Genomic DNA, 12,325 nt, shown 5'->3' with positions numbered 1-12,325 from the left:
CCCCATGATGCTGAATTGACGAAGATTTCCTAGATTCCTGCTACTAAGGGGATCATGGAAGGGCCTTTGAAGTCCCAAAGCCCAATAGGGCCCTCAATAGGTGCAGTAATGGATGGGACCCAGGAATATGAACCTAGGTCTACAACAGAACAAGTGCAGCCAGAAGCAGCCCATGCAGGTAATGGGCCTGATGGCATGTCTAGCAGAAAATGGAAAAGGATATCTTCTTTTCATCTAAAAGCTGAGAATCAAAAGAAATATTCTACTCAGCCTCCGGTTCGCTACCCGCACGCCACACTCCTGACGTGGCCGAACCCGGTTCCTGTCGACGTCACGGTTGTTTCTCTACTCAATCCCAAGCTGCTTCACTCTCCCGGATATGCATCTCACGCCACTCGACGAAACGCATCTCCATCTTCGAGCCTCAGAACTCTCCCTCTCGATCGAGCCTCAGAACTCTCCCTTTCGAACCTCATACTCATCCCCACGGCTAACCCCAAAATCCCCAAAATCTAGAAAATCTCCAAAATCTCCGAAACCCTAGAAAATCTCCAAAATCTCCCAAACCCTAGAAACAACTAACTGGAAGATATGCATTTTATTTCACCCCTTCTCTCTCCCCCTTTCAGCCCAAAGCCACTGGAGTGATGGAGCCTAACTTTTGAAGACCCATCTCCCTCACCCCTTCAGTAGAAGAAATTTCGGCGAAGGTAATTTTTTTTTTTTTTCCAATTCGTTTTAAATGTCTACCTTTGAAGACCCATCTCTCATTTTTGTTTATGCATTATTTTTGGAGACACAGGGACCGATTCACCACAACCGTTTGAAGACCCATCTCCCTGACTCACTTCAGTTTTTTAGTTTGAAGAAATCTCCGTGAAAGGTAATTTTTGTTTCAAATTCAGTTTATGCATCTACCTTTGTGTCAATGCCGATTGAAAACCCTAGTATTTTTTGTACTCCAAATAAAAAACCATTTAGAAATTAGGTTACATCCCTTGTAAATTACATTTTGTTTTTGTAAAAGCTCTGTTATGAACAATGTTAAGTGTTGAATGTAAAATAATTGCCAAGTAAACAGTTAGCAATTTGCCAAAATATTTTATGCCAAATAGTTTTGTTAGTTGTACCTAAATCTTATGTCTGTATTAATTTGTATTTTAGTAAATTATATGCCTCTTGTTGGCTGTTTAAAACAATTCTCTCATGATCTCATTGTATTTATGCTAATGTGTAGTCACGAGTGGTCTGCATATGTGACACAATTTTTTTTTTAGTTACTGGTCATGAAGTTACTGATAATTATTTCAATTGTCATACTATTGCCAAAAGGAAATTAAGGAAAAACCCTTTTCATCTTTGCAAACTTGCTAGTGCATTCCATTCATAATTTTGTGCAATAGAATATAGGTTTCTAATGGCAAAAGACTAGTAGCAGTATCATGAGATTGAACATACAAAAGCAATATCTTAATACAGAGATAAAAAACAAAAAAGTTATAAATCAAACAAAACCCAAAGAGTGATAGTCTATAATTTTTCTAAAGATAAGGCAGGCCAAGCATGTCTTAAGCAAATTAATAACCTAAGAATTCTGACTCGCCCACAATCATATAATTCATGCAAGATCCAAACAACTCAAACACAAGGGTTTTGAAAACACTCCTTGCCTTCTTTTCAATCTCTGCAGTTTTCTAGTACAGAATATACAATAACTAGTCAACATTGTTCAAATTGTGCTGTTTATAACATAGCTGTTAAAATATTTGCTTGATCATCCAGTCTCAGGGAAAAAACAAACTGATCATTTAGATTGTTTGCAATCTTCCTTTGTTGCTGTCCATTGGTATTTGCTATGGCTACATGAGAACCTAGGAATGCATTTTCTTATCTCTGTTTGCTGTCAAAAGTTCCATAGTTGTCAGCTAAACCATGTTCAGTTTTATATAACTTAAATTTTTTTGGCTTAATTTTTTTTTTTTTTTGTTATGTTATTCTTTCTTGCGAAATCTTTATATTGCTAAAGCAGGAAACTTCATCAAAATTCATGTCCACATCTAATGTAATGTAATAGTATATTTTCTCAACCATTACATTTTGATGGATTTTTTACATATGAAATCGATGTTCCTCAAAGCATGCTTGTTGTTAGCATTTTAACTGCTTTTGCTTGTGAGTATTTTGAAATGATCAACAACTTCTGGTTTTAGATAGTTTTTTATTTGGTTTGTAAAAAAAAAAAAAAATACATGCTGAATTGGATGTGAAATCTAGATGCTCAGATTTTTTTACCTCTATTCTATCTGCTAATTGGTGTCATATTTGCCTTGTGGGTTTATATGATTTTTGATATTCTGCTCCTACCATCTGTCAATCATGACGTAGACAAACTATGGCATCGAGTCAATCATCATCGTGTGTAGTTAATGATCTTGAAATCGAATCACCAAGTTGTTGGTGTGGTTTGAAAGCGCCATTAAAGATCTCCTACACCCACAATAATCCTGGACGGAAATTTTATGCTTGTCCGAATTATCATACGGTAAATAATTATCTTCTTTTTTTTGTATTGCTCTTGAATGCATGTAGATCAATTTTTATACATGAAGATTGAAATTCTTGAATTGTACACAGGGAGAAAGAAAATGTAAATTCTTCATTTGGGCAGATATACTTCAATCAGTATTATCTGAGAAAAACTTGACAAGAGATTGATGATCTTCGGAAGAGGGAGGATGCTATATTGTTGCGTGAGTATGAAGCTAAAAAAGAAAAAGACAAACTAATAGACAGAGAGCAAATGCTGAAGAAGCATGAAGACGAGCTTCGAAGAAGGATAGTAGAGAATAGGGTCGTACGTATATTGTTGTGTCTATATTGGTTTGTATCTCTTGTAATAGTTTTTGGTTGGTTCTGAATGTAGATGTATCATGTTAGTTTTAAATGTAAATAGAATGATCGGATCTGAACATTGAACTGATATGCAATATATGAAGTCTAATTATGACAGCTTTTATGGATATTAAGTTCAATGTTCTGCATGGCAATTGACATTATTTTTGGAGCAATATTTGGAATTGACAATATTTATTTTATTTATCTTTTGGAGTTGGCAATATTTTTGGAGGAAGTTGGCTTTAATTTTGGACTGTCAATGTGTAATTGTTGGGAACTCTATGCACTTGCACATGACAGCTGCTTGTACCATTGTCAAGGTTCTTTCAGAATTAGCTTGTCGGCTGTACATTTTCACTATCTTTATTTTTTTCTGTACTGAAATTATAAATATGCTTGTCTTGTAATTCTCCTTACAGATTATTTATCTTCTAAAGATACCTACCTTTATATATTAATTAGGAGTGGAAATGAAATAAGACTCTAATGCCAATCCTGCTCATAAACGGCAGCAGAAGCAGCTCATAGTTGAATATACCTTGCCAACGTTCTATGCTTGCAATTCGTTTATGATACCCAGCGGTTCAAAGTAGTCATAAACAAATTACCATTGGGTATATTTTGAAGTTGTGTGTGCAGAGCAACCTCAAGTTGTAGTTAGTGCTATAACGAGAGTTATTTGAGGAAACAGCAGAAAGGAAAGAAAAGAGACGGAGGCACTGTAGTCCTGTGTTCCTTATGAGTTGGCTGGGCTGCTATACATGCAGAGATCATCCTTACGAAGTTGATTTGGGTGCTACAGCAAGTCTTGTTTGGGTAAATATAGAGAAGAGGAGATAGAGATGAAAATGGATCCTTGCGCTATGCTTCATTTGAATCGGTAAAGTTTGGTTTAGCTTTTACAGTGAATGAAAAGAGCATGGGGAGAGGCATCATCCAGAGAAGACCAAGTCCTTTGTGCTTGCAACTTGCTAGCACGAGAGGCAAATAATTTGTGAGTGGAATCTGATCTAGTGACAGTTCTATCTTATTTCATCATTTCCTGATATGACAACAAATATAAAGGTCATAAATAGTATTTTTCTATATAGATACATTCCTCATGAACATATGCATTAATTCACCGAGACACCAATATTCTATGAAGAACTAAAGAGTTTTAGATCCTTTAAAAAAAGAGTTTAGATCGTTTTATCACTGCTGATATGGAATCACTTATAGAATACCGATAGCCTGAGAAAGCAATAATTCACAAAGAATACCGATATGGAATCACTTATCCACAAAGAAATTGTCAGAATTCAGCTTCCTACAACAGTAGCCAAATGCATCTTCAACCTCCTCAAATACAAAAATAAAGAAATTCAACTTGAACCATACTACAATCAATCCGAGATTCAATAGTAGTGAATCTTGAGCGTATACATAAAAGCAAATACAATATCACTAAAACAGGAACATTGTTGAACCAGATTCCCAATAGAACACCAACAAATACCATATTTCCCAACCGTAGATGTCCATATCCTAACAACACAAAAGCCATGCTCAAATGAACTACCTCTTGCTCATTGAAGTTTCATCATGTATGCTGCAGTTGCCCAAGCCGCTGTAGTAGAAACATAACTGAGACATAAATAACCACACACCTCAACATAAGCTTATCAACCCAATAATAAAGCCACCCTCAAACTGTGCTGCTGTTCATGTTTAATGCTATATACCAGTATTGCCATGCATTATCTTTTGGCAATAGGAAATAAAGAAACCATTGCAAGTAAAACTAAAGAAACCATCCCACAAGAACTTTTTTGGCAAGTAAAACGATTAGAAACCATATGCAATGAACTTTTTATACAAATAGTATACTTCTCTTCTACATCTCATTGGAATGATCTTCACAAACTAAAGAAATGCTTAGATTTGTATCAGACTCTTGAAGGGTGTGGCATTTCCTTTGAGATCCCCTTGAAGAGATACACACTCTCCACAGTAGGGCTGAAAAAAAAAAAAAACACAGCTAAATTTCTGCAACAAAGACAAGCCAGCCAATCCCAACCAATTCAGATCCAACACAAATCAGATGAAATTTGTTATGAATTATCTTAATAGGAAACAGAAAATAGGAGAGTCCAATGAAAACTAGAGGACAATCCAAACAGTTAAAACAATCTAAGCATGAGGAAATAGAAAATACCAGAGTTCAGTGCTTACCAATACTCATAAGCAGGCAGTTAGGCCAAAGGTTGTACAAAATGAAGGGCATATGAAGAACCACACGAACTTGTTCACTGCATGTACATCTCCATGGCCAACTGTGGTCATGGTGGTACGTAATGGCCGGACCAAATATTTTATTAGTATATAATTCACCAAAGGTTATAAAAATTTCCAAGCACGAACTTGTTCACTGCATATACTTCTTTTATTAGTATATAATTAGTAAATATATATATCTAATATTATACACGTGGTACTAAATATTTTTACACACCAAAAATGTTATATTTTCAAACTAGCATCCAACCATAATTTACGAATGTACTGAAAACCTTCACAATATTCTCCACTTCAATTTCCATATGTATTTACAAAGTTGTCAAGGTTGTATCTATGGCAACTTCAAAATTCACCAAAGGTTATAAAAATTTCCAAGCACAAAAGTCATTCTCCTTTCAACTTCTAGTACATATTCTCCTTCTGTTGCGTCAACAAAAAATGTGGCACATTCCACAAGAGTTTGAATACATAACCTCCGAAATCTGCCTACGCCATTCCATAAGGCTTACGAATGTACTAAAAAGCAGCCATTTGTTTCTGCATGATTATGAAGAAGACAATAAACCATTAATAACCATTTGATATCACAAGTTTGATAACACCAGAAAAATTTGTGACCTGAGCCTAGCTGAAGCATATATATATATATATATATATATATATATATATATTTATGCATAGAAAAACTAAAATAATTCAAATTTTCACAATGACTAAAATTATACAATTGCTTAGGCAGTTCGAAACAGCTAAAACTCATTTAACATTATCTGGGCATCTTCACGCTTACCTCCAGTAGTAATACTTAGATTAGCCGCTGCATTGCAAGGTAGTTGAAGATAGTAAACAAAAAGTGGTCAGAGTGCTAATTCCATATTTACTTTCAGAGAATATGCCCAGTCTCTATCTTCCACCATAGTTGACAAAAAGCTGAGATCTCCAAAATACAAATACACTCCCCTCGCTTATATATGCTAAGTTCCATGGGGCAAGCTTGGCATAGCCTGAATAAATGCATGCCTAATGTCACTTATTTCTTTTTATTACATTAAAACAGGAATAATATATATGTCAAAAGGTGGAAATAACCACACACCTCATCATTGGCCGAAGGCCTTACTTGTGTTAGAGCACTACACTGGGTTGGGATAACAACCTCGTCAACAATATCACCTCCGCTTGACATCGGGATGTCCACATTCTGTGAAGCGTCTTCAAATAGACTCCTGTAAGTCTAAAAAGGAAAAAATAAAAATTACCCACTTTGTTAGGAATAATAGATGTATGCAGCACAAAATCTATACCAGCCCGACATTGCAAAATGTAATACCTGTTTCTTCTTTCGCTTCCTTGTAGCCTTCTCGACCATTGGGACCTTTCTTCTTGTTGGGGGTCTCCCTTTCCCCAAAACAACGTGCGGGCTTAATATTTTCTTATCCTTATCGCCAACCACGTTCTCTTTTAACTTTGTTGAACCAGACTCAGGCTCTAATCCTACATACTTATGCTCAAAGTCCTCCAACATATGAAAGAATGCATTCACATGCTTATCATTTCGAGATACACGCGTCGCAAATCTTAGACATCTTTGTACGAGAAGCTCATAGCGTCGTGCATCCGCATTGACCCGTACATCATCATAGCTACTCTTAACCAGTGTGTATCTTCTCTTTAAGTTTTTCCTTCATCGATCTAACACATATTTATCTGGCAGCACATGAATGTACTTCATCTGACAGACTTTAAATGCATGCCTGCAGAGAATCCCCCTCATCTCAAACAAGGCACACGTGCATTGAACTTCGCATTCATATTCATTAAAGTAAACCATGTACTTCACAATTCTGGACTGTCCATCAGGTGTAGAGATTTCTTCTGCAACATCGAACGTGGAAATGCTACCTTCAGTGCCCACAAGTGAAGGGTTACATAAAAGCATCCCCCAAACCTCTGCTTGGACCTCTTTGAATTTTGCATTCGTGTATAATAATTGAAACTGCATCTCAATTTTGAATAGGGATACACATGGGATTGTTTGGTTACAGGACTGGAAATCAGCTGTCGTCTCGGCCTCCACCTTCTTCCTCAAAGCATTGTCAAATTGATCGACAAATTCTTTCAATGTCATACCGGAATGCACATATCCGTCGAAGAAGGCGTTCATGCTTTCAAACTGTTGGGTAGTGCTCATACCAGCCCAGAATACACCTTTCAAGTAAACTGGCACCCAAAATGACCTCTCGGTGTACAACCCCTGCAACCATGCATTGTCGATAAGGTCATACTTTTGAATTAACTGCCCCCACTTCTCCTCAAATTGTTCACAATTTTGTGTATCATAGACTGCACTCTGAATTGCAGTCTTCAGTCCTGCGTTATATCCCGAGTGGGATCCCAATTTCTCCGGCAGTTTCCGCATTATGTGCCAGAGACAATATCTATGTCTTGCATTCGGGAATACAATTTCAATCGCATTCTTCATTGCCCTGTCTTGGTCTGTTATGATGGCTGCGGGTGCTCGTCCATTCATGCATTCTAACCATGCTTCAAACAACCACACGAATGTACTTGTGTCCTCGCTTGAAATCAAGCTTGCCCCTAAGAGTATGGACTGTCCATGATGGTTTACTCCAACAAAGGGAGCAAACGGCATCCCCTACCTATTTGTCAGGTACGTTGTATCGAACGTGATGACGTCTCCAAAATACTCATACGCTGCCCAACTTCGTGCGTCAGCCCAAAACACATTCCTAACTCTAAACTCATCATCCACATCCATGATGGAAACAAAGTCATCATTCAATTTCCTCATTCTCTTAAAGTACCCGTTTAGTGCTTCACCACCTCCTTTACTCATTCTTAAGTCTCTAGCTTTGTCAATAAAATTCCTACAATCTTTCTCTTGTAAAGCTAAATTCTCAAACCCCCCCGCATCAGTCACAAGTGCTTGGAAATTTTTATTCATCCGGATACCCGCTCTGTCATTCAAATCGAGCATTCTCTGACTATATTCATCCAAATATTTGTGAGATCTAAAAAATCAAGATTTTTGTGGGCTAACCGTACTATGATTGTGAACAAGATCAACACTGGTCAACACCCATACCCCATTAACAAATCGAGCATTTATCTTAGCCTTACAATTTATTTTTGTCGTTGGTCGTGGCTTTGATAGATTACTGCAGCTAGGATAATACTTACCGCCACGTGCACAGCCAATTGTCACATACTTCACACCCCCATCCAGATCTCTCTTCGTTCTTCTTATGATAACACCAAAACCCTCTTGTTTGGCATATCGTTTGTAATAGTCTAAAACCTCTTTATCAGTAGCAAAGTGCATACCAGATTTTGGAGGCTCTACTCTATTATCATCATCTGATTCAACTCTATTATCATCATCTGATACTTCATTCATCCCCTCCGCATCTCGCTCTATATTTATGTCGGATGAAGTTTCTGACAAGAAAGATTGCATGGTTAGAGACTCAGCATTTTTAATATATTTAGCTAATGTTAACTGATATGCATGCATTCAAATATAGACCTTCTAAATTCTTTTCAGCTTGGGAATTGGATGGCATAGTTGGGACACGTGGTGGCATCACCGACTGCTGCATTTTTCGAGATGCATGTTATTCAGTAAGGAATATACAGAGGTAGAAGAAACAAGCATAAAAAGATACTCAAATGAACTACCTGGATTGTATCTTCGCCTCGTCTCAACTCCTCCGGAATACTCGACAAAGGGGATGGCATGGTTGGTCCAAAGGGTGGCGGTGGCAGATGCTGCAAAAAATCTACTCTATTAGAATGACTGAAACCCACGCATTAAACAAAATCAATATCCTAACAACACTTTACCTCGCTACCCCAAGCATATGGATATGGATATGGATATGGATGTGGATATGAATGTGGATATGCTTCTGAGAAGGAAGATTGCATGGTTAGGAACATTGTATTTGGACGAAATATTTAGTGGATGTTAACTGTTATGGTTAAAAGTGTACCTCCTGAATTCTTTTCAGCTACATAATTCTTTTCAGCTACAGTTATGGATGGCATAGTTGATGACTCACTTGCGCAATGTGGGTATGGCATAGTTGGCACACATGGTGGCATAGGCGACTGCTGTTGCATTTTTCAGAATGCACATTATAAAATCAGGAAAATACGGAGGTACAAGAAACAACCATAAAAAGAGACTCAAATGAACTACCTGGGTTGTATCTTCACCTCGTCTCAACTCCTTTTGATTACTCGACAGAGGGGATGGCATGGTTGTGGTTGTTCCAAAGGGTGGCAGTGGCAGATGTTGCAAAAAACCAACTTTGTTAGAATGACTCAAACCCATTCAATAAAAAAAATACGCAAATACTAAAATAACTATACCTGGCTACCCCAAGCGTACGGATTTGGACAGGGATATGGATATGGATTTGGAGGCATCATATATGGCAGGTTATATGGATTTACATTTCCATAATATCCCTATAATATATAAATAAACAATGGATTAAGTAAATCTTCACAATATTTTTGGAGTGCGATATTTTCAAATAACCAATGTGTATCATACCTGGGTTCCTGAAATCGATGTAGAAGGCCTAGGTGGCCTTCCATCTTCCTCTCCACCCATCACATAATTTATTCAATAACTATTGATGAAACAACATTAACAAAACATAAGAAATCCCGCAACCTACATTCACAAGGTATAGAAGCTAAGGGCTGGAAAAAAAACCTGCATACAAAGTCATTAGAAGTAGTCTCATTCAAGACAAAAAGAGGCCACTTGTAAATTAGAGCACAAAATTGTTATTTTTACAATTGAAAAGTGATCAAAGACACTATTTCTTCAAATTAGTCGCATTCCAATTAATATTTTTTTTTTCATTCAGATGAAAAGTGATCTAAGACAACTATTTTTTCAAACTAGTCCCATTCCAATTAATATTTTTTTTCATTTAGATGAAAAGTGATCTAAGACACCTATTTTTACAATATTTTATAAATTTATTTTAAAAGGTCTTATATGAGCTTGTTTTTATCAAATAGAGTTATAAGAATATTATTATTTTATAAACATATCTTTCATTTAAGTAGAGTTATGAAAACAAAATTGTAAGAAGTATGCGAGCCTATCATTACTCTTTTCAAATATATGGAAAGAGAGAAAAGGGGTCAACCAACAATCTAAGTTGTTATTTTTTTTTTGTTGCTTTTTAAAATAAACGAATTATCTCTTATGTTTTAATGTTTTTAATATGAAAATCAAATTATCTTCTTTTCATTTCATTCGCATATTTAACGGGTGCGATCACCTTCTTGATGAAATAATTTCGGTATCATTTGGCATTCTTAAGAGGTAAATCATTTGATAATATAATCATTTTTAACTGCAACATATAAAAAGAACTTCTAGCTAGCCCCAAAAAAATCAAAACTAAACTTTTACAACTCAATTAAAGATTAGTTTCATATAAGAATTACGAAGGCATTTCAAGTGATCTTTCTAGAATCCTATAATGGTCATGATATTTTCTAGAATTATTTGGTTGCTAGGTCGTCACTTCAAATCGCCACAATTAACTTTTTTTTTCCAACTTATTATTTATTGTTGCCTTAATGTATTCCCAAGGGGATAATTTTCGCCGGAATCAAGTTTTGAGACGATGTGTGATTGGCTTTCACCAAGACCATTGCAATTTCTAACCTTGACAATTCCACTTATTAAAGAATTATAAGAAGTATTAAAGAATTATAAGAAGTTCCTATAATTCTTGGAAGCAGCAAAACAGAGGACAGTGAAAAAATTAGAGACTTGAGACTGGTATTCAAAAATTAATCCTATGCTAAATTGTTTGTCTAGACTGTTCCACATTTGTTTATAAACTAGTTTTCCATTTACTTGCACAAAGGCAACAAACAACCCCATCCAACTAAACATTAGTGGATCAATTTGTTTTACACAAACTATTGTACAGCATATATAGCCTCATACATAGCAATAAGGATGGCTAAATGGGACCTAGTGTATGTTTGCAGAACTTTTTTTTTTTATATAAGTAAAAAATTTAAAAACTTCTAAAGATAGTTTATTTTTACTAGAGACAATAAGGGCCAAAAGCTCTTCCGATGTTATCAACAACCTCATACATAGCAAACCAGTTGACCACTGCTTGCAATATCGATGGTGTCTCCATAAATATCTTCAGATGTTATCAACAACCCAAAAGCTCCACAAAACACAGATCAAACAAACATCAAATCGGCTCATTTCAGATGTTATCAACAACCAAAAAAACATACAACATCAACAACCCAAAAATCCCACAAAACACAGATCAAATAAACAGGAATCGATCTGTTAGACGATCGGAGATATGCAACGAAAAGAGAAAAAAAAACCCATTTTCTGAAATTTCTTACCCTTGCAAGACGAGCTAAGGTGGCTCTCGGCAGCAGCAAACTAGTGGAGGACTGAATGCAGTGAGCGGAGGACTGCTAAGGTGCTGCAGTATAGAAATGGCAAACCCAATGGACAATGTTTGTCACTCGGTGCCGACGTGATGGACCCATGCACTTCCGACTGATGGGACAGAGCTGGCAGGGTGAAGCCGGCGGCGAAAGGACACGATCTGGGGGAGTGGTGGAGAGAACGCGGGAGAAGGAGGGGGAATGGTTTCTGAGAGAAGAAATGAGGAAGAACGCAGGATGGGGGGAATTGAAATTAAAATGCATGTTTTCTCTTCTTTTTTTTTTTTTTTTTTAAAAAAAGAAAAGAAAAGAAAAAACACGTCAGATGGAGTGCGGTGGAAGATGAACAGTAGCGGCTATATAGACTTACTCGAATCAAAAAGAGGAAAAGGTGTCTCTGGGCACGCGTAAGAGGAAGGTTACCAAAATAGAGAGGGACGGAGAGGCTTCCAATCTCAGGGTTACCAAAAAACACAGCCAAGCTTCGTCGGTAGCGGGCAAGGATAATGGTGGTTCAGCTAATCTATCGGTGGCAGTTGGGATCTAGCATCGCCGTGATTAATGAGAATAATGAGCTGGAATGCCCGTGGGCTTGGGAACCCACGGGGCATTCGTACCCTTCGGGATTTGATCAGGAGGGAAGAGCCCGATGTACTGTTCTTGCAAG

The 12,325-nt window shown here is 36.8% G+C and overlaps 1 protein-coding gene and 1 long non-coding RNA gene across 2 annotated transcripts; one reads left to right on the top strand and one right to left on the bottom strand.

Annotated features, from left to right (window-relative positions):
• The first annotated feature begins 413 nt into the window (after positions 1–413).
• On the top strand, positions 414–2,710 carry LOC109000843. The gene is made up of 4 exons (XR_004801195.1): positions 414–710; positions 803–883; positions 2,386–2,542; positions 2,635–2,710. It is a non-coding gene; the product is annotated as an uncharacterized LOC109000843 (long non-coding RNA).
• Positions 2,711–4,167: 1,457 nt separating this feature from the next.
• On the bottom strand, positions 4,168–7,828 carry LOC118348011 (protein FAR1-RELATED SEQUENCE 5-like). Its single transcript, XM_035688736.1, has 4 exons — positions 6,930–7,828; positions 6,506–6,857; positions 6,272–6,409; positions 4,168–4,233 (listed from the first exon to the last, which is right to left on the bottom strand). Exons 1-4 carry the CDS (start codon positions 7,826–7,828, stop codon positions 4,168–4,170), a joined length of 1,455 nt encoding a protein of 484 aa, XP_035544629.1.
• Positions 7,829–12,325: the final 4,497 nt, after the last annotated feature.

Source organism: Juglans regia, chromosome 3 (assembly GCF_001411555.2).
Source record: "Juglans regia cultivar Chandler chromosome 3, Walnut 2.0, whole genome shotgun sequence".
NCBI lineage: Eukaryota > Viridiplantae > Streptophyta > Magnoliopsida > Fagales > Juglandaceae > Juglans > Juglans regia.
The sequence above is the reverse complement of the archived record's forward strand: the minus strand, read 5'-3'. Positions and strand labels throughout refer to the sequence as shown.

Coding starts and splice junctions, on each gene's coding strand:
- LOC118348011 (XM_035688736.1), bottom strand. CDS start 7,828: ATGCCGTTTGCTCCCTTTGTTGGAGTAAACCATCATGGACAGTCCATA. Junction 6,858..6,929: donor ATGAGGGGGATTCTCTGCAG/GCATGCATTTAA, acceptor AGATCGATGAAG/GAAAAACTTAAAGAGAAGAT. Junction 4,234..6,271: donor GGCCTTCGGCCAATGATGAG/GTGTGTGGTTAT, acceptor GTATTTGAGGAG/GTTGAAGATGCATTTGGCTA.